Here is a 27,583-nt window from a genome sequence, read left to right on the forward strand (position 1 = left end):
AAGGAACCTGGAATCAGGCTGGGTTTTTTTTTAAAAAAATAGAACTCAATTATTAACAATAGTAATAAGCTTCAAATCTATCTCTAAGTTGCATCTGTTGTGTGGGGTAAAAATAACTCCTAAACCCCCTTCTGTTGGCACAGCAATCCTGCTTTACTGGCAGAAAAGAGACATGAGTGTAGCAAACTCCACCAGCTGGCAGGAGTCTAAGGACTGCTGTTTAAGCACAGGATTGTGAGTGCTGTAGATCACAAGTCATGTTACCACTAGTGTAGTGGCCACAAGCTGTATGGGTTCACACTATTGCCCTGATAATATTTAAAGAAATTCATATTTGGATAAAACATCCCATGAGCAATATACTGACAAACAGTTTTTTGTTTGTTTTTAAAAGAAAACAGCTCCCCTGAAGGAGGAGATAGAAAAACCATTCCTTAATAATTTCTCTCTGGAGCAGGAAGATCTGGATACATGGTACTGTAATTATAAACCAGCTGCAAATCTCCCCTATCTCTGCAAATTTATTGAGTATGTAACCAGCAACCAGATCCAAGTGTTCTTGGATGAGGCTGATTTCCTGAATCCCTTTTAACTGGGATCTTGAGTGCATTTTCTTTACATTTTATGGGCACTATGCGCAATCTGCACTTCCTGGACTGCTTCTGCTCCGCTTCCTGATCTAACAAAGGCCCTCAGTATACCTGCCCTGCTGATCTGCTGGAAGAAGGGGTGGAGCCCCACTAAAGATTATGGCAGTCCAAGCTCCTTTTCACCACTCAGCTGCTCCCCAGCAAACTGAGCAATGCAGAGTCGATCAGAGTTTTAAACCTTCCTTATCACTCCCATAATTCTGATGGAAATTGCCTCCCACCCCACCCTAAAACTTAGGAAGAAGTTTAAAGCAGCATGGGGTCAATCAGTGTGCCAACTTGACTAAAATATTGGCAGATAAACCCTAGATTACAAGATGCAGCACACACACACACCCTTTGAATGCCAACACCCATTGAATATTTTATTGAGGACGCCGAAGGCACCTCAGCCCCACGAAGTAGGCTCCTATGTGGTCAATCATCATAGGAATTCAGAGTAATCACACAATTAACATTCAGATAGATACATACACACAAGCTTGTATTTAGGAATATCAACTCACTTATCCACTTGCATTATGAGGAAATTATATATACAGATACATGTAATTATTTTATTTGTTTTTGAAAATTAGTTATAAAAAAATAAATTGCAATTATTTTAATAAGTCTCACACAGTCTTAAAAAACATTTTTTTATTGCTAAAGTCAGCAGCAGTTTATCTACTTTAATAAGAACAGTAATTAGCATCACTAAACAATGCCATTAGGAAGGACAGCTTGGTGCTATTTTCTGAGTTTATGCCTTTCAGATAATCTAAGGAAGCAGCACACATTTTTAAATGAATGTTCTAAATTAAATTTGGATCAGTCATACCATAGTTAGCTTCTTTACAAGGATACACTAATAATATATGTTTAGTCTTTGATGGTAAACATGGAGTCTGTCTACTCTCCCAAGGCCATGGAGGACACTGCCTTGCATATTCCATGGCTCTTGCAGTCCTGCTCCTACATCCCACAGGGTTTAAAAAGCCTCTGAGATGCTGTACAAAGAAACTGTTGGAGTGCTAAGAGCATTTTATTGTTGGAGTGCTAAGAGCATTTTATTTAGCTAACTAGTTTTCCAAAAAGTCCAGGGGGTTGTCCCTATGTGGTCTTGGATCCAGGCAGATTACTAGGCCAAGCCTGCATAGTTTAGGTACAGTGATTAGTTTCTAGTCCTAGTTCTAAACCTAAGAAATTTAGGAAGCAAAAAGGAAAAGTAGCCTTTCTAGGCAATTTCTGTGAGATGAACTGCCCTGGCTACTCCAGGCTTTCAGCCAATGAGTGAAGTGAGATATACGATTCATAGGAATCCTGGGGTCCTCTTTTACTGTACCTTTCTGCTTTCCTCTCATTGTCTATTCTTACCCCATCTTTATGGGATTCACTAACATGAAGAGTTGTGCTTGGCTTCCTCTCTGATTGATTTTAAATGAGTTCTTAATATCTTGATCTGCTTTTTAATTAAGGTTTGCATCCTGAAAGTTGAAGTTTAAACTGTTGCTATTATTTTATTTATTTTTGTTTCCTACTGTTTTGGTGAATTGCATTTTCTACAGTTGTTGTTTTCTTATTTTGGGGGTGGGTGTGCCAATTTCAGTGAGTCTACGTTGAGTTTGACTAATGTCTGATAACCCAATGATGAAATACTGCACGAAAACGAATCATGACACAATTGTATGCATCAACATTCCATTTTTCCCCGCTTTGCTTCATCAAGGCATAATGTGTCTCTGCACATCAGCAATCTGTATTGGGGAAAAGTTATAAATAAAGAGAAGAAACTGAAAAGGGCAGCAGACTGCACATTTTTAAGTCTGTACAAAGCCAACAGATCAAAACCCAAAGAATGGTGGACTGCTAACTCATTGGAATCATTCCACAATCAAGACTAGTTAATTTGGGATTCCAAAATCCATGAAGAAATTTGGATGTGGAGAATTCTGTAAGCATCTATCTCTACTTCAGACCATTATCTGGGCCCAAGCAGATACCCAGGAATTTTTCAACTCCAGCAGTTAGATTATGAATCTTAAAAACAGCTGTGAATATTTTTCAGGGGTAGGGACATGCTATTTCTGATATAACAACCCCAAATAATAAGAAGCCATCAATAAGGATGAAAACATAAGATAATACACATGTCAATGAAGTCCTCGCTTCATTGACATATATATTATCCTTATCTTATCTTCCAAAGACAATTTCGGAAGGGAAGAATCTACCAGAGTGTAACATCACACTAGCTACTCTCTGACTTGTGGCCCACTGTGCCAATGGACACCTCTCCAAGACGTGCAGACTTGTGCATAATGCACTCTCTTTCTCCAAAGTGACATTAGTCTGACAGTTTACTTGAAAGCTGTGTGAGGGTTGCTCCTGCTTTCCTCCGTCTCTGCCTCACAAAATGGTCCAAGGATGCCTTTAATGGCATGCAGCTGGCAACACTGGGACAGGATAACAATCAATTTGAGAGAAACCTTAGTGGCAATTGCTGGCACCATGCTCTTCTATGTGTGGCTAAATGGCTGTTCCTGCATTGTTGCTTTTCATCTGGTAGTCTTTAACGGGCCACTCCCACTCAGAAACATGTACTGGGTATTTCTTGCCTTAACATTAAGGGAAATAATGTTTTCCCTGTTCACTGACTCAGTGAACTTGTTTTATTTTACCAGACGAAAACTGACAATGCATATTAGCAATATGAAAATGAAAATTTTTTTTTTCATCAACAGAATAAATTTTGTCATGGGGAAAGGGAGACTGCTTAGCTAATCTTCACTTTTGAGTTGAACATCTATATATAAGGTAATCTCTAATAAGAAAAAATAGTAATTTGGATTACATTTTATTGCACTATTTTCAGTTCTATCTCATTATCTAAAGTCTACTAATTGTGTTTTTAACAGTTTTGGACAAAATAAAATGACAGACAATTTTAAGTCAATTACAATGCAGAGATGAAGTAAAATATATAGAGATGCACATTATCAATGAAAGGGTTTAAGAATTGTTTCACATAATGCTCATTTTTACCAGACTTTGTGGAGCATGTTGCACTAATAACACTTGCAGGTTGTAGATAATTGAATGAAGAGAGGAAGGCAAGGTTGGGGGGATAAACTGCTAAAATCTAAAGAACAGGGGAAATCATACTGCAGCCCCCAAGTAGCTTCTTTATATATTATTTCATAAAATTTATACACCACTTGACTGTAAAAACACACACCCTTAAAGCTGTTTACACAAAGATAAAACAATAAAATCAAGAAAATATTACAACACTTTAAAACATACACGTTAAAATATTAAAACAGATTAAAATTCACATAAGCGTTTCTAAGCAACTGGGTAGGCTTGCCTCAACAAGAGTGTTTTTAGCAGGCAGAGAAAGGAAAACAGCAAAGGTGCCTGCTTGATGCCAATAGGCAAGGACTTTCAGAATGTAGGCACAGAATGCACAGCTCTTACAAATGTGGAACAGGTACTATGTGGCACTTGTAGTAGTGCCAATTTCGCCAACTGAAGCAGTTGACTGCACAGGTGGAGTAAGGCGATCTCATAGGTAAACTGGTCCCAAGTTATTAAGGACTTAGTATACAGTTGTACCTTGGTTGCCAAATGCCTTGGAACTTGTATGTTTCAGCTCCCGAACGATCGAAAACCGGAAATGAGTGTTCCGGTTTTCAAATGATTTTCGGAAGCCAAACGTCCGGCACGGCTTCCAATTGGCCTATCGGAAGCTGCACCTTAGTTTTCGAACAGTTTTGGGAGTCGAACAGACTCCTGGAACACATTCTGTTCAAGAACCAAGGTACGACTGTACTAATAGCAGCAGCTTGAATTTGGCCCTGTAGCAGATTGGCACCCTGCACAGCTCTTTGAGCATAGGTGTGTTACACACACACACACACACACACACACACACACACAAAAGCACTGCAGAAAACCTTTGGCTACAATCTTAAAACAGCTATTAGTAGGTCCCACTGGAAACAACTGAACTTCCTGCCCAGGCCACTACTATAAAGAATGGAAGGTTGGTGTCTGCACCAGGCATTCATGGGCAGCTGCTAGGGCCCTGCACCTTGGCGTGGCAACTGCCACTGTATGCACTGGTCCCTCCCTACAAGAAAAAAATACTGTGACAGAAGCCAGAGTGCACAGAAACACCATTAACCTTCCCACCACAACGGTACCTATTTATCTACTTGCACTAATGTAATAAACTTATTAGTAATGTAATCAACTTGCACACAGTAGAGTTATCCCAATGTGAAATCCTGTTCCTCTTTTATCCCAGTGATAGTTTTTGGTCTCTTAGGGACAATGTTCCTCACTATAAACCACTATGATTCAGGAACCAGGTGGGAAGCCTCAATCAGCTGAGTAAGAGACTGGCATGTAAAGCACCCTCATTAGCAAAATACTCTTATGCATTTTCCTTGCAGACAGGAATGTTGGAATAATATCAATGGAAGTGAAATATTACATATATATATATATATATATATATATATATATATATATATATATTCATTGGGGGAATTTAAATGCCAAAACAAACTTTCCAAATGGTGTTTACCAGCACTTATTTCATGAGATTGAAAGTCACAGTTCAGATCTGAAAGAACAGCCAGTTCTCAGTGGATCAGCCAATGGCACCTTCTTGGCAGCTCATTGTTCCTTCTGCATGCTGTGCCAGTGCATGCCATATTCTGCAACAATTAATTTCAAATAGGCTACTGCAAACTCTTGCCAGAGACTTAGGGACTTAAGCGATTAAGCCCCTAAGCTTGGCACTGTTTTCAGCATGTGATGGGTTTTTTAAGGCATAGAGTGATGAGGCATTGCAACAGTCATAGTGGAATCTGCATCTCAACATCCGGCAGAAAAATACCTGGATTTGCATTAGGTAGCCAACCTTTTGCCATAAATCTTTTGACCCCTGGACAGGGACAAAGGGTAGCATGGTTTTGCATTATATTGTACTTTTATGGCTGTACACAGCCACCCCAGAATCTGTTGCATGAAGGGTGGTCTAGAAGCTTTTAAAATAAATAAGCAGGAGCGGTGAACAGGTCAGAGGGCAAAACCCGACTCCACCACTAGTGGAACTAGCTGCAAAGATTTTTTTCCATCTGTGGCTACAAATGTGATTCGGTGTGTGTATGTTTGGGTGTTAGTGCAGGGTAAGGGAGCTGTGCAAGTAAATGTGAACAAGATCAGTCCTTATTGCTGAGGCCATGTCATTGATCTGACACCACCCACCCTGCCTCCCTCAGCTCAATACACCCCAGACCTGGTGGCTATGCAGCAAGTCTCTCACAATGCAGCACTGGAAATGGTGCACTAGGGCTCAGGTGAACCATTTGTCTCCTTGTTGGATGTGCAGCACAGCTCCAGCATGAGCTCTCAGCAGAAAAAGAGATTGTGCTGACTTTACTCAAAAATAAACAAAAACTCTGCCAATCAGCTCCAAATTCTGCTTTCTTCCACACATGCACACACACACACAAAATATGTCAGCTAGCCTGAAGGAAAAGCCAAAGAAGCAAGCAAGCAAGCGAGGTCCCCCACCTGGTAGACTGGCAAGCCTAAATGTAACTCAAAAGAAACATCTAGTGCGTGAGCGATACATCTGCTGTCTATGTCTCTAGGCAACTGTAAATGTCTCTAAGCAGCATTTTCCCAGCTGTGTTCTGTCTGTCAGCTGTGGAACTTCCAGATTCAGAGCCTTTGAACATTAGTTGCTGGGCAGAAAGGACTATAGCATTGTCAGCTTCTCCCTGCCCACTTTGGACTATACCTTTGGACTATACCTTCACATGTGATGTGCAAATCTTCTAGGGTTCTTCAGAAGCATATTGCAGGGTCCATGAAAACACAGCTTGCCCACAACAAACCATCTACCTCTGGAGGGTACAGCAGCAACAGTCTATTATTTTTGCTGCCTTGCTGATTAAGCCATTTTCTTTAACCGTCAGCCCTTCCAGCCTTCCCTCTCCCTGCAAGCCTCCTGATTGCCAGGCTTTCCCAACTGCCACTGCTTGAAGGTGAACCAAGCCGGTTCTGGCAGCAGGCACCCAAGCAAGTTGGAGCAAGGAAGCCCTGCAAGTTGTTTGGGGACTTCTTTTTCCTGAATGACCCATCTCCCAGCCTTCCTTGCAGCTCACAGAGCTGGGAAAGGGACAGGGATTGCCACACCTAACTGCTGGGATGATTCCTGCCCACCTGTGCAGCTTCCAAGTTGGCAGTAAGGCTGATGACTTGTCATGCTCTCCAGCTGACAAAGCAACATGCACCATGTCAGGTGTCACAAGTGTATCTGACGATGCCTGGTTAAATAGATAGGATTTTCCAAAAAGTGACATTTCAAAATCTGAAACAAAATGACTAGCTGAATTGCCAGTCTTCTAACTGAAATTTCACTGTCGACCCATATACTCGTCAACCATACATGAAATTTATTATGGTCAGAGACCAGCTTGTGAAACACAAATACATAAAAACTTTAAGATAGATTACCATAGACAAATGACCCAGAGTCACCCGTGGATCCAAGTTTGGGAATTTTCTTAACAAACTAGATTGAATTGGGCGATGGTCTATGCCTACAGATCTGTGCGCAGAATCTGGCGACCATCCGGGTCGTCTTGTGATTTTTGCCTAACAGGAGAAGATTGAATTTTTGCTTTATCGGGAGGTCAGCAAGCCTCACCAGCAGGGGGTCAATAGTTTCTCTACGTGCCTTATTGTAAAAGGGACATCTAAAAAATATGTGTTCGGGGCTTCCTATACCCCCCAATGGACAAGCGCAAATTCTCTGGTCATATGGGACTTTTTTAAAGGATCCTTCCAAGACCGGCGAAGGCAGAGCCGAGCTTCTGGCAAGTGTAACAGCCCTTCTTGCATTATTGGCTACAAGAAAAAAGAGATATGCTGCCGGTGCATATCTCTCGATTTCTACAATTTTGTAGTCGGGGGCACCTTAAGCAGTCCTGTTGTCTCTTGGTGTCTCTAATTCTTTGCCTAACTATAGCTTTTGCTTGGCCCAAGCCCAGACTTAGAAGGGCTTGAGGGACAAAACCCAGTTTCTGAAGAGTGTTTACTTGTCAACCAAAATGTTCAGATTTGAATTAAAGTGAATGTTCAGGCTATCCTAAACAACAGTGAGTTGGATCCAAAAAAATGGTGTGCAGAATGAAAATAGCTGCCAATACTTGCCATGAGCATTAGAGGAAATGTTCATCCAGTGCCATAGTAGGCAGATACACTTATAGCAGTTCTCATGTTTCCCCTTCTGCAAACTGAGGAATATATTTTGCATTTCCTATGCAACTATGGCAACCCAACTTGAGAAATTACCATTTGGCACTGGTACGCTCTCAGAGACCCATAAAGTATATACTGCATACCATTTTCTTTTCAGATAATAATGCTGAGAAACAAAACATTTTCATTCAGATTCAGGTAACTGCTGAAGCAGAACATTGGTGTTTACTGAACCTGTAAGCCATTGTTTCATATGTAATATTATTCACTTCTCAACACTATTGCTTAAGTAAAAAAGTAATTTCATCTAGATTACTTATCCCTTTGGTATATGCCACTTTACACACTTTTATGTTCACAGACCATTGACATAATAGAAAGGAAAACATTATGTGTTGATAGAAACAGCTTGATCAGAAAAACAAGCAGTTCTTTCAAGCTGAAAAGAATATTCCAGTTATTATCATATACATTCAAGGGATTCAGAGGGGTGGTGTGTAGTGTATTTGTTTTGGAGATGTGCAAAGCATGCTAAATATTTGTAGGTTTGTAAAAAGGCATGTTCTCAACTTTGAACACACTGCATATCACAGCTGGTCAATCTGGAAGGAACCCAAAGCTTCCTTCCAATACCTAGATCTGGTGCAAATGGAGAATGAGGATTCCCTCTAGTGAAACTGGTGCAGTGTCCCAGTGCTCTTTGGTCCTTACCTTTCTGAACTCATATCTCAGTAGATACCTGCCTGTGGCCTTTAACCCTTTAGTTTCACTACCCTCAGCTGCCCAAAGGACTTCTACCTCCTTACTGGCTTTTGTTTCTCCCTTGATGCCCCTTTATGCCTAGAACTCTCTCACAAACATCTATTTGGCATAATGCATCTCACTTTCTCTTCAAATCCTTCCTTAAAACCCACTAGTTCTGCCAAGCCTTTGGCTTGACCCCTGCTGAATCAAGGGGTATTCAGTACAGTCGTACCATGGTTGTCAAATGCCCTGTAACTCGGATGTTTTGGCCCCCAAACGATAAAAACCCGGAAGTGACTGTTCTGTTTTTTCAATGTTCTTTTGGAAGCCAAAAGTCTGGTGGGGCTTCCGCAGCTTCCGATTGGCTGCAGGTGCTTCCTGCAGCCAATCAGAGGTCATGATTTGGAAGTCGAATGGACTTCCAGAACAGATTCCGTTCGACTTCCAAGGTACAACTGTACAGGGATTCCTGAGCCCTCCTCAGCTCCAAAGTTGAGAGAAACATGTCCAGAGCTGCTCAAACTATATGCAGTTTTCCCATGTGACTGGGATGAAGGCTGAGATTGACATAAACTGGCAAGTCCCCTAACTGACCTGTTGTCCTTGTGCGGTGGGGGGAGGGAAGCAAATTGACCATGGAAATGGATTAAATTTACACCTTTTTCATTGACTGGCGTAAATGGGAACCTTCTGGTTAGCAGAAAGAGTATGCATCACTCTCAAAGCATATATATATATATAGGCTGAAAAATAATGAAACCAGAAGACTTAATCCTGTTCAACACGGGCATGAATGGTATTCAGTAAATGCTTCAAAAGCTAAAGCAACAGGTCACAAGTTGAAAAACTAACATGGTCCCTGGGAATATCCAAAAAGGCAACACAGGAGGCATATGATATAAAGGCCATCCTCATCAGCTATCATACTCCTGTCAATGTCTCTGGAGTTAAATACTGAGTAAACAGGCTTCAATCCACCATAAAGGTAAAGGTAAAGGTACCCCTGCCCGTATGGGCCAGTCTTGACAGACTCTGGGGTTGTGCGCCCATCTCACTTAAGAGGCCAGGGGCCAGTGCTGTCCGGAGACACTTCCGGGTCACGTGGCCAGCGTGACATCGCTGCTCTGGCCAGAGCCAGAGCCAGAGCCAGAGCCGCACACAGAAACACCGTTTACCTTCCCGCTGGTAAGCGGTCCCTATTTATCTACTTGCACCCGGAGGTGCTTTCAAACTGCTAGGTTGGCAGGCGCTGGGACCGAGCAGCGGGAGCGCACCCTGCCGCAGGGATTCGAACCGCCGACCTTTCGATCGGCAAGCCCTAGGCGCTGAGGCTTTAACCCACAGCGCCACCTGCATCCCCTTCAATCATTCAATCCACCATAGAATTTTGTAAATACTATTATTCTTATTTACCCTCTGCTTTCGCACAGGAATCTGCACTATGAAGCTAGAACATAATGTAGTTAGTTATGCAGCAGCACATGAAGCAATAAGGGCTCAGTCCGGAGGAGCACAAGTGGATCTGCCATGTGTACAGGAGTCCTGTCCTTTCTGCCAATGGGAGTGCATGACATGCATGCTTTGAAAAGAGAGAATGAGGGTTCTAGTGTTCATATTGGTGAAGAAGAATGGAATGGGATTTATGTGCATTTGGGTAAGATCTGGGCTTAACTGGACTGAGATAGATGAGAATAGGAGTTATCCTATCCAAGGCTTCCACCAGCCTAGAAGAGAAGCCTTGTATTTGTGTTCCGGCATGGTGGGAAGTTTTAAGAGCCAATAAAGGGGAAAGAACCTATTTCCCCATTTTCCATCCCCCAAGGTCTGTCCCTGCTGTTACAGTTGGCTAAGATCTGTTACCTCTGAAACTTATAAATACCCACCAACATTTCTCTGGTTAAAATAGAGATGTCCTATTTAACAACAACAACAACTTTTACTATTTATACCTCACCCATCTGACTGGGTTGGCCCAGCCAGTTTGGTGGCTTCCAACAAATATAAAAACATAATGAAATATTAAACATCAAAAAACTTCCCTATACAGGGCTGACTTCAGATGCCTTTTAAAGGTTGTATAGTTATTTACCTCCTTGGCTCCGAGGTCGCATAATTTCGTACCTCTCAACATTTCTCTGATGAAAACGGGGACATCCTATGGAAAAGTGGGACATTCCGGGATCAAATCAGAAATACGGATGGCTTCTGGGACTATCCCTGGAAAATAGGGACACTTATAGGGTTTGCTTATATAGCTAAATAGTGAGGAATGAGGGTAGATCTGGAGAGCAGAAAAGGGAAAGTGTGTCCTTTTCCTGTTATATGGTGCAAAGACGTGGCGGTGGGGAGGTGGCTATTTTTTATTTTACAGAGTTATATACTGTACTTCTGCATACCTAGAGAATCCCTTGAGTATGCAGAAACCACTACAGTGGTAACTTGGGTTAAGAACTTAATTCGTTCCCGAGGTCCGTTCTTAACCTGAAACTGTTCTTAACCTGAAGCACCACTTTAGCTAATGGGGCCTCCTGCTGCTGCTGTGCTGCCAGAGCACGATTTCTGTTCTCATCCTGAAGCAAAGTTCTTAACCTGAAGCACTATTTCTGGGTTAGCGGAGTCTGTAACCTGAAGCGTCTGTAACCTGAGGTACCACTGTACCTTACTTTTGGGTGGCCCCATTTTGCTTCCAAATTGATAGGCATTCAGTCACCTGAGTTTGCTAATAGAGAGAATGATGATTCTATAGCACAATCATCCATGCCAGTGCTCTGCCTGAGTTGTTTCTCGCTGTTTTCTATAAAAGTTTGGGTTATGAGCTACAGTCTGGCTCTAAACAAAAGCATTATCATAATGGGAGTTTTATACTTTCGTCAGGGTTGGCCAGTTTCACTTATTCCAGTACCTGCAGTCCATGTTAAGGGTATTTCAGCTGGTGATACAGCTGGGGAATGAGCAAACATACTTATTCAAGTATATGTGGATGACTGCCCCTAGGGATTAGGGAGGGGGCCCCCAAATGAAAGAAAACAGGTCCCATATTCTCAACTCTGATCTATGACTGTGTGAGAGTGCCTCAGAATATCTGGTATAGGAGAAAAGGCAAATATATATTAAGACTGCATCAAAACCTTTGGTAGTGCAACATTTTGATATTTTCAGAAAGGTTTATTAAATAACTTTGATTATGGATGTTAAAATGTAGTTGTTTTACTATGTATTTTAATTGCATGTAGCTGTACTTTTATAATGTTTTTATTCTTGTTATTTTGCTGTTGGCTTTTGTTTGTTTGCAAACTGCATTGATATTGCTTCTTGAAATGAAAGGTGGTATATAGATTCTAATTCTAATAAATACTACTACTACTAATAATAATACTATGTGTTATGGGTCAAGGGGCTGCTTGTGCGTAAATGGTTGAGTTCTCAACTCATGCAATCAGTTTCTAAAAACTCTCCCAGACCGCGGAGCCATGGGTGCATGGCTACCTCAATCGCTGGCAGAATCCGTCAGTGGGCGCTTCCGGAATTTACGCCAACATAAGAGTTCCTTCACGGAAACTCTCCTTCTGGATTCTCTGCGTGACAGTTTCCTGCGCGGAGTAGGCGTCCCCAACGGAGGTCCTGAGACTTCTCCACTGTTCTCACTGGAAGTATCTTGGAGCCATCCCTCCGACTGAGTTTCTGCGGGAACTCTCTCTCTCCCCCTGCTGGTTCCTTCCTCAGCATCCGAGGGTCTCCTAGCCTCCTTGAGCCCTTCCACCACCTGACTCTCCGATGGCAGTTCCCTGACACTATGTAAAAGTGGATTCATATATAATAACAGCAACTGTTTGAAGACTCAGCTGGTTGAACATTTGGATAGAAGTGAGAAAAATAATGGGTGGGATTCAGCTAAGTTGTGTGTGTGGAGCAAGGTCCGCTTGTGAAACAGGACTTCTACCCACCCCAGTGCCCCCTAAATTTGCAATGTAGGGTTCAGGGAAAGTCCAGAATAGGTTTAGTGGATTTGCAGGGGTCACACAGGGGGTCACTAACTGCTATGTTGAATTCCATTCAATATATTTAGATACATAAATACATGCACAGTATTGCAAGATATAGGAGTTAATCATTCCAGATGAAAATACTTTGGGGGATGTCTGCAGTTCACAGTACCTCTTTTCTTCAGGGTGTCTGGCAGTGACTCTTTGTGGAGTTCATGCCTCATCTTAGAAGTGGTCCTAATGAGGATGCATTGGGAGGGAGGAACCTGAACACTTTATAAAAGATGCATTCACCTCTTCTACAGAGTTCACTGCAGTGTCTGGAAGGTGTAAAGAAAAGCACTGCCTCCCCCCCCCCCAGTGGATTTCCTACAAATGAGACACACAACTCGCCCTCTCCTTCACACAAACACACATGCATGCAGAAGAGCCAACACGAAGAATGATTTTAGTTGGATCATGCGCTGAACACATTGCCGCTTCTCCTTAGCAGCAGCAAAGGAAGAGTACAAGTCTTCACTGCCTGCCTATGGGCATTATCAGGATTTCTGTTGGGGGGCAGATTTGTATTGATTGGGGGGGGCAGCTGCCCCCTGCCCTCCCCCTTGGCTACCTGCCAATCTACTGGGGGCATAGTGGGGCATGGAGTAAGAAGAAAAGAGGAATGACATAAGAATGGAAAAGACAGCTATTTCAGCTGACCAGTCTTTAGCCATCTGTTACTTTTATTTCTGAAGAACAGACAAATCCTAAGCATAACCTTTCTCCCACATAAACGTATTTCCTGTTTCTGATACAATGGAACTGACATAGTTGAGCAAATTTATAAGGAATAATGACCTGGAACCAGATTAAACTAGAAGAATTTAGGCCCCACTGAAATCAATAATGGGACATGTTGTGACTGAAGTTCTGCTGTTTTTCAGCAGGCACGTGACTATTAGGCCACTCAACAGACACCCAAGTTTCTCTAGGAATAATATAACTGCTGCCTGAAGTTAAAAGATGTACTGTGCCTTTGTGACTACGGCACTGGTGAGTGACATTATCTATATGAAGGAATGGAGGAGCAGAAATAGAGATGCCACCATGTGTGACCTTGGTTTGCATCAGTTTTTGAAACCTCCTGCTTCACTTACCATGGCAATCTCAATATTCATGTATTTCTATTCATTCAATGCACACCAACTATATATTCACAGAAGATTCAGCTCAGTCTTTCTGAAGCTGTGGTCCATATCCTGCTGGCCTTTTTTCTCATTTTCAAGGTTTCTACACATAATTATTTTTACATCAGCTACCTATCATCCGTATCAAATCCTCACTGCCCAGATGACAACATTAGACTGCTCTGTGGAAAACAACAAAGATAAAATTCTTGTTGAACTAGTCAAAAAGAAATAGAAAAAGGTGGAGGAAGAATATAATGATGAAAGCATAATGTACTAGAGTAGGTATTCTATGTTTTTCACATTCTCTGTGTTATGTACTGAAGTTCTCACCCTAGGCCAGCAGGGGGATACTGTAGATAGTTTTCACTCAGGTCCACATATGCAAATAAGGGATTGAAAGTGACGTTCAGTGACTGGATAGTTACAGAAAGTGTTACAGTTGCGTTGTAGTAGAGCTCTATATAAGCAGGCTGGCTGAACCCTTCAGTTCAGTTCTGTTCTAGCCTGTGAATAAACAGGAGCTGTTTGAAGAATCACTGTGTCGCCTGATATGTTCACCCACAACTTAACACTCTGAAAAATTCCTTAATGTATTCTCAAACCCATAGTTAACCTGTGTACGCCTGGAAGGATTTAAAAGAGTGAACTACATTTTTTAAAAATCCAGTTAAGACTAGCAATGATATCATAGCATGGTTCATCAAGTCCAAACTCCAGCAATGCAGAAATCTCAGCTAAAGCATCCTTGACAGATGGCCATCAAGTCTCTGCTTAAACGCCCCCCCCCCCAAGGAAGGGCAGTCCACAAGCTCCCCAGGAAGACCATTCCACTCAAGGGTGAAATGACCCACAACTTATTAGAGTGAACAATGATACCCACATTTAAGTTTCTTGTTGCTTTCTAAATCTTGTTCTTATTTTTCTATTTGGCATTTTCTCTTAGTATAATTTAAATAAAATGTTATTGTTTAAGGAAAGTTATTTATAGAGCCTATAAGCCAACACAGATATATCACATAAAGGTTCAAAGAAATCATCACATTCATGGTTAAAGAAGAAAAAGTACAGCGTGGAATGATTTAGCAAACCAGTCTGAGATATGCCAACAAAAGAGAATCAGAAACCATAATGTGAAGTGGGTTTGTAGAACATGGTTTCTTACGATGCCTGATGTATCTAACAATAGTTACAGCCACTGCTTCATCATCAGAGGCTGCTGCATATTGCAGAAAGAAGTAAATATAAGAGGCTGTGTACTTAAGGAACAGATATTAGCCTGGTTCACACAACTAATTAAGTCAAACCTTGGCTTAGCAAAACCACATGTGCATGTGGGTTCATCTGCTTTACTCCTTCCTGGCCCTTTTACTGTCAGGTAGGGATGGTGACAAAATTTGTTAAAAGTAAGCAGAATAGCAAGTTTTGACAGAGCTTGGCTGCTCATGCACAAAACGATCTCCTGCCATACACGTGAGAGCTTGTGAGCACTCTTTGATACCAATCTTTTGATAACTTTTTCACCCTGTATTTCTCATCACTGTTTTCAGTCTCTGAGCTTAAGATCGTCACTCTGCTCATCTCACTGTCATTATTTCTGTGGTCCTAGTTTGATCCAGCCAGAGTAAACATGTATTGGAACTATGTGTGTGCTCTGTCTGTTATATCTAGACGATGATTTCTTAATATGCTATGCCATGCATTGGCATTACACAACAAATTTACAGAATGCTTTTTTTAAATGCAAATTCTCCCCTGATGTGACTGTCAGCAATCAGCAGCATGCATTGTCAAAAGCAGAAAGAAGAGTTAGTATTTCTTATGTGAAAATGCCATTATGTCATGCATTCATTTCATTTGCAACATGCACACCCTTTTCTGCTTGGAAAGGCAGCCAGCTACCAGCCACAGTTAGAGTTTCAGACAGTAAAACAATTTTTACTGAAGTGATCTGAATTCAGGCAAATAGAACAGTTAAAAGATTAAGTGTCCATCTCTGAGCAGTGTGGGGTGGGGTAAGTGTAGTGAGTGGGGGCAGTGACTGTGGTTGGTACTTTAAGTAATCATAGGTAAAGGGACCCCTGACCATTAGGTCCAGTCGTGACCGACTTTGGGGTTGCGGTGCTCATCTTGCTTTATTGGCCAAGGGAGCCGGCGTACAGCTTCCGAGTCATTAGGCCAGCATGACTAAGCCGCTTCTGGCAAACCAGAGCAGCACACGGAAACGCCGTTTAACTTCCCGCCAGAGCGGTACCTGTTTATCTACTTGCACTTTGACATGCTTTTGAACTGCTAGGTTGGCAGGAGCAGGGACTGAGCAACGGGAGCTCACCCCGTCGCGGGGATTCAAACCACGACCTTCTGATCAGCAAGCCCTAGGCTCTGTGGTTTAACTCACAGCGCCACCCACGTCCCTGTTTAAGTAATCATACAAAAGAAGAAAAGACTACCCAGACCATGACAAATATTGATTAGGGACTTCTGCACAGACCAGTTCCCCTCTAGGCAATTCACAACCACACTGTCGTCACTGATGTCCTCACTAATATGACCCACTTCATTTCTTGCCAGAGAACCCCAAGTACCCATGAAACAGCAACCCTATTCCATCTACATGGATTCTTGGCCCATACTGTTTCAGACCAAAGGCCATAGTTCTGCCATGCCCTATGCAACCTGCTAGAAATCCATGCCTATATTTCAGCCTATCATCCTCAAAGTGATGGGCAGACAGAAGGGATCAGCCCTACATAGGAGCAACATCCCATCAACAGCAGAACTGGGTAGATCTGTTGGGCATAGCAGATTTTGGCCTATAACAGCTCTCAGTTTTTCCTCAGCAATACTTCCAAACCCTCTATTTCCCAGATGTCACTTCTTCCACCAATTTCCAGCTGCTGGTGCATCTTATCAGGCTATCCAGGAGGACCTCAGAGTCAAGTTGAACCATGCCAAATGCAAGGCCTATGCTGACCGCAAATGGCAGGCTGAGAACCCTCTTGAGTATGCTCATCAACTCTCCAACTGACACTGAATGCCTATCTAGTAAAATAGATTGCAAGTAGGTCCCCCCACCCAGTGGCGTAGCTAGCCGCTCAGGTGCCTGGTATGGGGGCGTGTCCTGCAGCAGGGGGCAGGGCAATCTGCCCATGAGGGCGGGGTGAGCTGCCTGTGGGGGTGGGGCGAGCCACTCCAACGCTTGGAGTCTCTCCGCCACCTCCCCCTCAGCTGTAGGGCGGCTGAGGGAGAGGAAGTAGGCAGGCACATGTCCCATGCTGCCGTTTCAGGAACCTGCAGGCGCCTAAGCCACCACGTCACTCCTAAAAAGTTTTGTGAGCCAATTTATTATTTTTTTAAAAAAACTCATTTTGTCACACACACCCCAGTGATGACACCTTGGGCAGACCACACACCCCCGCACACTCTTCCTCCGCCACTGCCCCAACCCTGATAACAGCTTTGCCCCTTTCTGAAAACCCTGTTGCTTACAGGCTTCAGCTGTAAGCATCAGTTGCTCCTGGTTTCATCAGTCGCTCCTGGTTTCAGCTATGCTAAATCCAGATCCAGAAAGACACCAACCTCCAGCCACACCACTCACGGACAACAGGCAGGAAGAATATGAAGTGGCTCAAATTCTAGAATCATGAATGCATCAGAGACTCTTATAATGCCTCACTGACTGGAAGCGCTACCTACCCAAGGACTATTTGTGGGAAGCTGTTCATGCCCATGTCAGCAATTCCATTGTGGCTATCTGCATTGAGACCATGGAGGGGGAGGTGGTGTCAGGATCTCAAAGTTCAGCGGCCTTTAAAACACAGGGTTGGAGGCCTCAGAGTCACCAGCTAAGGAGCCAGACCAGAATCAGGGCTGAGTCTGCTATAATAGATCAGGAGATGACTGAGCCCAAGACTGATAGGCAGGAGTCCACAGAACAACCTCCCAAAGCACCTGGCAATGGAAGGAAACTTACAAAAACTTGGTGTTCAGTGTTCAGAAATATTATATATTATATGTTTACGTAAAGTTCAGTGGTCTCTAAATGCATAAGTTATTGGAGTCCAGAGGGGGAAATCACCTTTATTAAATTGGGACATTCCTCATTTCCCTCCTACTTCCTCCCTATAACTTGATGTCATCCACTTGATTGAGGTATTATTACAAAAGATTCAAATATTTCCCATCAAGCAAGCAGTGTGTTTGTGAGTTTTATGAGTTCACCCAGTTCCCAAAGCAATAAGTTAGCTTACTGTTCTGGCATCCCAAAGAGACAATGTCTTGTCTGCAGAGCTGGTGAGAATGATGTTGGAGAAAGGAAGAAATTCAATGCTGTTTACTGAATCCTTATGGCCACGAAAGGTGTATCTGCACCGCTCACTGCAAAAGAACACAATGACATATCCTAAGCAACCATAGTGGAATAACTTGGCAAAGTTTTCCAACAGCAAAAGGAAGCATAACTACAACTGACCGACAAATTATAATTTGGCATCCACACTATTCATGTTGACAAACCCCCTCCCCCCACTATTTATTTATTTATTTATTTACTTACTTACTTACTTACTTACTTACTTACTTCCAATATTTATACCCTGCCTTTCTACATAACAAGGCCACTAACAAGCTCATTAATTGTGCCAGTTAGATTCACTTGAGCAAACTATTTCCAGTTCTTTGACTTTCGTTTTATGTGCTACATTGTTCATGCACATTCTTGCATTGCAATTACAATAAATGAATGTCATAGAAAGGCATGAAATGTTGATATTTCATAGAACGATGGAGCTGCTATCCCTACCTGTGAAACTGAAGCCCTGTGACCCACCGAGCCCACCTTACCCTATGCAGATACAGAGAACAAAGGAGGTTAAGATTTAATCCCACAAAGATCACTGTGTTTGTGCTACTATTAGCCTCATAGGAAAGTGATCTGCCACATTTTAATAGAAGATACACATATGGAAATAACTCTTCCCTGTTTGGCAGATGGGAAATGTGGGCAGGCTGTGTGGGTGTATTTAAATGGAAAACTGGAGGAAGAAGTTATGTTACTACTATTTATTTATTTATGTATGTCTTACATTTATGTTATTTCCCCCTCTTAATATCCTGAATATGACTATAATACAGTATGCAATGATGATATGATAAAACAGAAAAACAAACAAAAAAAGGGTTATTTTTAGGGAAAAAAAGGCAAATGGATGCATGGCAGTGACCCTTCCCACATGTCTCTCTCTCCATGACTGTGCAAGATGCATGTATGTCTCTGTGTTGCATGTGCACACCTGTCTTTGTGTGAGAGTGGGCGATGAGACGTATGTGTCTGTGTTTGTGTGAATGTGTAGTCCACCACCAATGTGCTTTACAACTGAAGACTATCAGTGTTTCAAATTGCCTAGAAATTTCTTAAGAATTTACACATAGCCCTGTAAGATCTGACCCAGCATCCTGTTTCCAAGGGTAGCCAGCCCTATATTTCCTAGAAGCCGTCATGCAGAGCAAAGAGATAGCAACCCCCCGCCCGCCTTCTTATTCCCCAGAAAATGGTTTTCAAAGGTATATTATGTCCTTTGTGGCCAATTCTCAAGCGGGAGTTAACTTCTGTTTTGCAAGTCTGGAATGCTGTTTATATTTATCACACCCAGCTGTTTAAATCCTAATGGCAGTGGCCATTTTTGTAAGTCAATAATCAATTACACAGTGAATTGAATAGGTTATTAGAGATTCAGCACATCATTACATTTCTAGCATTAGAGGAGAGTCCTGGAATGCAGGCACCACGCAAGCACAGTACAGGCTGTGAGAGCTCATTCCAATTAGACACAAAGAAACAATCTGGGGAAATGGCACGCTGCATGTTCACAGGATATGAAAGGTGGTTGAGTCACATTAGCACAAGATGACCTGTGTGATTCCTTTCAGTTGTCACAGTCTGTGCTCCAAATTATAATACGAGTCTTCGATAAAGCCTGTATTTGTGGCAATAGTGTTTACATTATCTGAATAGAGAAAGATGTAGGTAAAATAGTTTGAAATAATCAATTAGCACTGAACAAATTGTGTACTCCTAACAATTACCATATCATACTTCTGACAGAAATGCAAAGAGAGAAAGAATGTGCTGGAGACTGCTGATAAATTCCTGTGGGGTAGAACAAGAAGAACAGATTGATTTATATCAGACAGTTCCCAATAGAGAAATTGAAAGCTGCATCTTCAGGGGAAAAGACAAGGCAAGAAAGGAATATATATTATGAGTAACTCAGATAGGATGTGGGGGGCTGCAGACAGACAGGCTGCAAGAAGAGGCTTGTGAGAGATTAATTAGGTGTCAGAGCAGGGAGGCCCATTCAGAATCCCTTAGCAAGGTGAAAATGGACTAAAGTGATGGACCACGACAACTAAAGGAAGGAAGGAAATGATTTGTACGTTTCCATCAAGAACATAAACACTTGGGCCTGTTTCAGCTCTCCCTCTTTGCCGCTTCTATATCAGTGTGTAGTGATGAGCAAGCTCCCTTCACTCTCTCCAGATTTAATTTACCATTCTGGTAGCTCAGTGACTGATATTGTTCCGAACCTCTGACTGCTACATAAAACAAACTCATCTTCTTCAAGCTGAGACATAATTTAAATGAAAGTGTGCAGCCACACTCAAAGCAACTGCTGAAAAGAAGGCAAAAGTCTTATGACTTTCCGCAAAGAAAAATGCACATTTTGAAGCATACCTCTGTCTCCCTGACCCTCTTCCCCTTCTGTCTTCCTTACTGGACAGAAGAACAATTCTATCAAGAATGGACAAAATTCTTCTCCCAGAGACACTTTTTCCAGGAGAGGAAACATTTTTTACATACAAATTAATGCACTTCACACCACTTTAAAAGAGGCAACATGCCCCCCTTACCCCCCATCCCCACTGATCCCCCTGGCACACCACCCACTATTCCACCACGCAGCACAAAACCTCCAGATAAAAACCTGGCAAGCTGAAGGCTTATACTGCCTAGCAGACCTACAAAAATAACAAACCCACATTGACACAAGAAATGCATGACAAGCTAGGGGGCACTCAAATGCCCTGGCTAGCACACCACCAATCACATGCCCTCTTAAACAATCCAGTAGTAAAATCAGCAGCAACTAGGCCCTTGACAACCTTTGAAAACCTCTTCCTAACAAAGGGACACAGCAAAGGGATGGTATCCACAGTATAGAAAATACTGCTACAAAACCCCACAACCCCCCTCGACGTAATCAAAAAACAATGGGAGGATGACATAGGGCAGTGATGGTGAACCTTTTAGAGACCAAGTGCCCAAACTGCAACCCAAAACCCACTTATTTATCGTAAAGTGCCAACATGGCAATTTAACCTGAATACTGAGGTCTTAGATTAGAAGGGGAGGTTGGCGCATCCCCGTGGAGAGAGAGTGGAGCAACACAGTGGTACCTCGGTTTGCGAATAGCTTAGTTCTCAAAATGCTTGGAACCCAAACACTTCAAACCCGGAAACGAGTGTTTGGGTTTTCAAACTTTTTCCGGTAGTGGAACATGCTCTGTTCTGAGTATAACTTCCGTTTTGAATGCCACACTTCCGTTTTCAGAGTGAGGGAAGGCTGGCTGGGGCGGCAAGTGAGCTGGTAAGGGATGTCACCGCCACCCCACCCCTCCAGCCTGCTCCTGCTTGCAGCTGAGTAGGAGGGGGATCGGGCTGCTCTGCTAGGCAGCATTGCTGCTTGCACGGGGACAGGAGCTGGATCGGGGCTGCTCAGCTGGGGAGGTGCAGGCTCCATTGCACTTTCCATTGCGGGGTTCGTGGCTGCACTCCCCTCAAGAGAGAAAAGGAGCCCCCACTTCCGCATCAGATCCCCTGCAACCCGTGAAGGCAGCTAAGCTGAATAGCTGCTGAAATTGGGGGAGGTGGAGGCAGCCCGGAAGCTGCATCTGAGAGCCCCTGCACCACCTGAAGACAGCCAGGCACTCCTCAGCTGAGCTGCCCAATCCCACTCCTACGTGGAGGCAGGAGTGGAGGCGGGGATCTCTCAGAAGAGGAGGCTTTGTGCTTCCTAGCTGAGAGATCCCCGCCCTGCTCCTGCTTGCACGCAAGTGGGAACGCGAAGCCTCCACTCCACTTCTGACTCTACTCCCATTGGCCCCGGCCAAAGGATGTGTAAGGCCTCAACCTTGCAGCAGCAGCAGGAGGAGGAAGGTGGCTGCTCAGAACTCTCGGGGGCCCACCTGGAGATTGTAGCTCCGTTTTGCGCGCGCGCACACACACACACACACACACACACACACACACACACACACAATGTGCTGGGTGTGCGTGCCCACCCCTCTGGCATGCGTGCCATAGGTTTACCACCACTGCTCTAGCCTATCTGACAGTTTTATGAGCCCCGAACCACATAGGTCGCAGCACAGGAGAAAAAGATCCCACAGAACCAGGAGAAGGGGACGTAAGTCCAGGAGGGATTCCTCAAGTAAGTCTGATTATTCTGATAGTGACCACGAGGACCAGATTAGGGGTACTGGGTCATGACAGCTAGATCGCCTGTGGGTCTGGATACAGAGAAATAGGAAGCACAGGAGTGATAATGGAGCCACAGCTTCTTGTGGCGAGGAGGGTTTAGACTCCAAGGGGCGTATTAGGGAGTCTACTTTTAAGCACACAGACCAACCCCCAGAATTCACTTATGGGGGGAAAATACGTGAGCGCATCCTCAATAGTGAGTTTATAGACATGTTTCCCCTGCTGTCCCTGCCTCCTCTTATAGTATAAAATCAAAACCGGATGAGTGGTAAAAGAAGGAATAGAAGATAACCATTGAATGCAACTACCATAACTGGATTACTGTGTTTTCCATTTATGCGGGAGTTATATGCTCAGCCTATCCTGACAGAGGATGGCATCTGTTTAACTGTCAGCATATCATCCTCAAAGCCAAATTGACAGCTGGGGAAGAAGAAGAGTTTGGCTTTGATATCCCGCTTTATCACTACCCGAAGGAGTCTCAAAGCACCTAACAATCTCCTTTCCCTTCCTCCCTCACAACAAACACTCTGTGAGGTGAGTGAGGCTGAGAGACTTCAGAGAAGTCACCCAGCAGCTGCATGTGGATGATCGGGGAAGCAAACCCGGTTCACCAGATTACGAGTCCACCACTCTTAACCACTACACCACACTGTTGCCCTAGAATATGCGGAGGAGTTCAGAGAAAGGGCCGCAGAGGATCCTACAGTCTAATGGGATATTAAGAAAAATGACACAAGAACCTGTGTTAATGTGAGCCTTGTTGGTCCTTTAATGAGCCTGCCCAATGAAACAATGAATACAATGACTTTTCTTGTGTTAATTACAGGGAATGTTCCTACAAAGGTTTATGGCAGCAGGTCTTGTGTGCTTTAGAACAGAAGACTTCTGTAAGAAGATAACTAGAAACAGTATCTTAATGTGCCTTAGTAAGACACATTTTTGTATGTACTAAAATACTAACTTGTGATTGGGGAAAAATCGATTTGCTATCATCTGTGACCTTGAAATACAAATTTTGGGATTATTTATATTATAATTAGGATTTAACAAGGTGGGGGAGTGAGATTTAATTATGAGAGTCTGTGATCTCATTCATGTTTTTATTGTTAGAACTATAAATAAGACTTTTACTGATTATTGTAATGAAGGATTAGGGAGATAATGTTTTATGCTGTTTGAACATGTGACGTGCTATGAAAGTATATCATCATTATTTGCTTGTGATGAAGATACTACATGAAATTGAAACAAAACCAAACAGAAAACAGCAAAATACAGGTTTGAGTTCTATACACAAAATACAGGCAGATACAGTGGTACCTCTGGTTACAAACTTAATTTGTTTTGGAGGTCTGTTCTTAACCTGAAACTGTTCTTAACCTGAAGCACCACTTTAGCTAATGGGGCCTCCCGCTGCCGCCGCACTGCTGGCACGCAATTTCTGTTCTCATCCTGAGGTAAAGTTCTTAACCCGAGGTACTATTTCTGGGTTAGCGGAGTCTGTAACCCGAAGTGTTTGTAACCCGACATGTTTGTAAGCCAAGGTACCACTGTATACAGAATTATTTAAAAGAGTTCTGTTCGAATACTTAAAGTACTTCTTAAATCTCAGAATATGCTGGGTTGGATCAGACAGCTAGTTGTCTTTAGGCCCAACTAAAATCAATGTGAAATGTTCGTCACAACAAGTCACATTGAATAGGAACATAACTTGCACTGTATTCCTACCTGCATTTAGCGTACTTCTGAGCAGACATGTATAGAATTCTGCTGAAAGTTGGGGTGCAACCCTTTTGTTGAATCTAGCCAGCAATGCTCACCCAGGATCCTTAGGAACTGTTTTTAGAATAATGAATGTCAAAAGGTTGTTTGGAGGACGTTGAGCTACCGTGACTTAAATCACTGTCTACTGGAGTATGATATATGACGATGATGATGCTATTGTCATCACTGCCAGCACTCTGCATTAGTAAGAAATTCACATATTAAACCTCTTGCATATTTTGATCAGATGTTAGATGTAAGGATGGAGGCAGAGATTGTGGTCACATCTGCTGGTCCTATCCTCTCAACATGTCTGACCTTCTATAAGATGAATAAACCCCAACATAAGCTCCAAAGTAAATATGCTCCAAGTCTGCAGTCTGTACACCCAGAAAAATGTTGGATAGGGAAGCTTCAACAATATTGTGACAATATTGCCACAAAACTTGCTGAGTGAACTCAGTCAGTCACCCTCAGACAAACCTATGTGACAGGATTAATGTGAAGATAAAATGGAAGACATATGGGACTGATAAATAAATAACTTCATTACTGATATTTTGCCAGATACCCACTGTGCATCTTTGTCTACTTGAATACAAGCATGTTCAAAAGTGTCATTTAAATTAGCTATTCTCCAATGAGCCAAATATCTGTTTCCACATCTTTCAAATCTCTTCAGGCTCTGACTGACGACATGATGAACAAATGCAAGAGGAACACAACATGAAGGTGAGCCAACCAAAACTCTCAATGTGTAGCTTGAAACACAGGCAGATTTTCTTTGGACTGGATGCATATTCCATTTCAAATCAAGTCAGTTGAAGCCCATTGACATAGCAAGTATCAAAGCACAGACTTTGTGGGTGAGTGCTCATATCATCTCTGTGAAATATAAAAGGGCTTCGTTTTTAGGTTTTAGTACAAACTTCTAAGTATGTTCAAAAAGAAAAAAAGCTTGAAATATATAAATTTTCATGAGTTGGAGCGGAAAGGTCTGAAGTAGGAATGTTTGTTCCCTGTATGTAGGCTCTGCACAATATTTTGAACCCAGATGGGAGACAACACCCCCAAACCTCAGTTCTACCTTCAACTGTCTTGTGGATAGGATCCTGATGATGCTGATATTGTTTATGATGCATCTTTTAAAAGCTACCTTAAGGCAGGATTTAGATAACTAAAACAGATAAATAATACTAATAGGTCAAATTAGGCTATTAAAATGGAAATATAATCCTAGATTAATTTATTTTCTCTGCCAACCTTGACATGGTGTATGAAATGTTTTAAAAAATGATATTTTCCAGACTATAAAAAGCAGTCAAATATACCTTTGGGATTCACTACGATCCCTTCCTTAACTAGATCTTTTCAGTCAGTGGGGAGTAACTAGGGATGTCTCCAAAACTCCTAAGTTTCTTATTTGGAAAAAAAGATTGGCCTAACATGTAATACTTGGAAGCTACATGTTATCAAACACTATTTCCCTCATAAGTTAGAATGCCTCAGCATTCAATGCAAATATTTCTGAATAATTCTTCTACAGCTTCCACAATTTTTAGAAAAGGTATGTTGATCAGAAACATCAAGAACTGGGCTACCTTAGCTGCATATCCATATTTATTACTGACAAATTCATTATTTTCATGTTTAACATGCAGTTGCAGGTCCAGGCATTATGATCCCCGTATGATCCCCAACCAATATAAATAAGAGACCAATAAGACTGATTTGGATCAAAACAGGCCACAGTTTTCCTGAATACAGATGAAAGAGGTTTGGCTTAGACATGGGGCAATCAAAATACTTTCTCCCCGCCTGCCAGAAGTGACATGTGGTCAATCTGGGTGGGGGTTCCTTTGACTTACATCAAATAGGGTGACCCCCGCAGGGACTGCTATCTGGGGGAGTGCCTTCGGCCCTGGCCCCACATGGGCAGGCACACAGACATGACTACTCCCTCCCCCCCCCAGATCCCTTTAACAGGATACCCCAGCATTTGGAGGGGCAGGGGGAGACTACAACCTCCCCTCTATCCAAGATAACAGATTCCCCCAATGCCCAACCGCTGAAGGAACAAACAGGTAGCACCCTGGATGCAGACTGTTTAAATGGCCAAATCCCAGCCTGCAAGCCCATTCACCAAAGCAGGGTGCAGACTAGGATCTGGCTCCTGATAAGCAGTGGGGGCATAAGACCCCACCGCCTATCAGGAAGGGCACTGAAATCATTGTTCCATCATCGGGGCCCCAGTGGAGCCTCCGCTGTTCTGCAACGCTGCCGCACCAAGAGGGGTGAGCGGACTTGTGGTGGCAAATCAGTGGCCTGATTCACCATAAGCATCGGGCTCAAATGCCGCTGCCTCACTTCTCCTTCTCCAGCACTTTTGCCTGTTTTCAACTTACAGTGGCTTCACTACGTCTGAATCAAGACAACCTGCAGTTGGTGTTAATTTTATTGAAACAAGATAGCTTCAAACAGTAATTAATGATTCTGAACATAGTTGAGACTAACTAATGTTTCTGATGTGGACATAATGAGAATAGTCTAGAGCGGGTGGCACATGAGCCCATTGTGGGAAGAATTCAATGTAGTGCTATGGCAGGGGTCAGCAAACCTTTTCAGCAGGGGGCCGGTCCATTGTCCCTCAGACCTTGTGGGGGACCAGACTATATTTTTTGGGGGGGAATGAATGAATTCCTATGCCCCACAAATAACCCAGAGATGCATTTTTTTTAAAAAAAGCACACATTCTACTCATGTAAAAACACACTGATTTCTGGACAGTCCATGGGCCGTATTTAGAAGGTGATTGGGCTGGATCTGGCCCCTGGGCCTTAGTCTGCCTACTCATGTGCTATGGCATTTCTGTTTGCCAGATGGAATGATCCCCTCTTCCCCCACACTGTTCAGCAGCTTTTCCTGATCCCACCAGAACCAATTTGGGGAGCTGCAGGGGGCATGTGGGGAAAAGAGTGCAGAAATGTTGTTGCAATAGTGGACTCACAGGCTGAATCTTGCCCTTTTCTTTTTGCTCACAGTGTTCTCAGTTCTGTAAAACCAAATGCAAAAGAGGTTCAGTCCCACCCCACACCTGAAGAGGGTGAAAAAAGAACGAACTCAGGTTGTGGGAGCAGCATGGACTGCTTCCTTCTTGAAGCAGATATGTGATGCCTCTCTTTTCCAGAAGCAGTACCTGGACCTACAATTGGCTACTGCTGTGTCAAACTAAAAATGCAAATGGATAGACCAGATCTGAAATTTAACAAAGTACAAACAACTAAATCATCCTTAAACTGTGTTGTTCTCTTTTGTTTAGTTTTCTGCTCAGCAGTTTAGAAGACAAGAATTAACTCTGCCTCCGTGTCAGTGACAGTAAGGTTATCATGAGTTACCACAGCAGCTGAGATCAGCAATGAGATGCACTTTTCCCTCTAACTCTTCTGCAAGGCTTATATAGCAAATTATC

At 42.8% G+C, this 27,583-nt stretch overlaps 1 protein-coding gene across 2 annotated transcripts in view; it reads right to left on the reverse strand.

The window, feature by feature from the left end:
• SPAG16 (sperm associated antigen 16) overlaps positions 1–27,583 on the reverse strand; it is a 437,472-nt gene that overhangs the window by 152,376 nt on the left and 257,513 nt on the right. For both annotated transcript variants that reach the window (XM_079978996.1, XM_079978995.1), the window contains one exon: positions 18,060–18,186. In XM_079978996.1, the coding sequence (XP_079835122.1) occupies positions 18,060–18,186 (127 nt within the window). The remainder of the gene's footprint in view (positions 1–18,059; positions 18,187–27,583) is intronic.

The sequence above is a fragment of the Podarcis cretensis genome, assembly GCF_951804945.1.
Source record: "Podarcis cretensis genome assembly, chromosome: 1".
Taxonomy (NCBI): domain Eukaryota; kingdom Metazoa; phylum Chordata; class Lepidosauria; order Squamata; family Lacertidae; genus Podarcis; species Podarcis cretensis.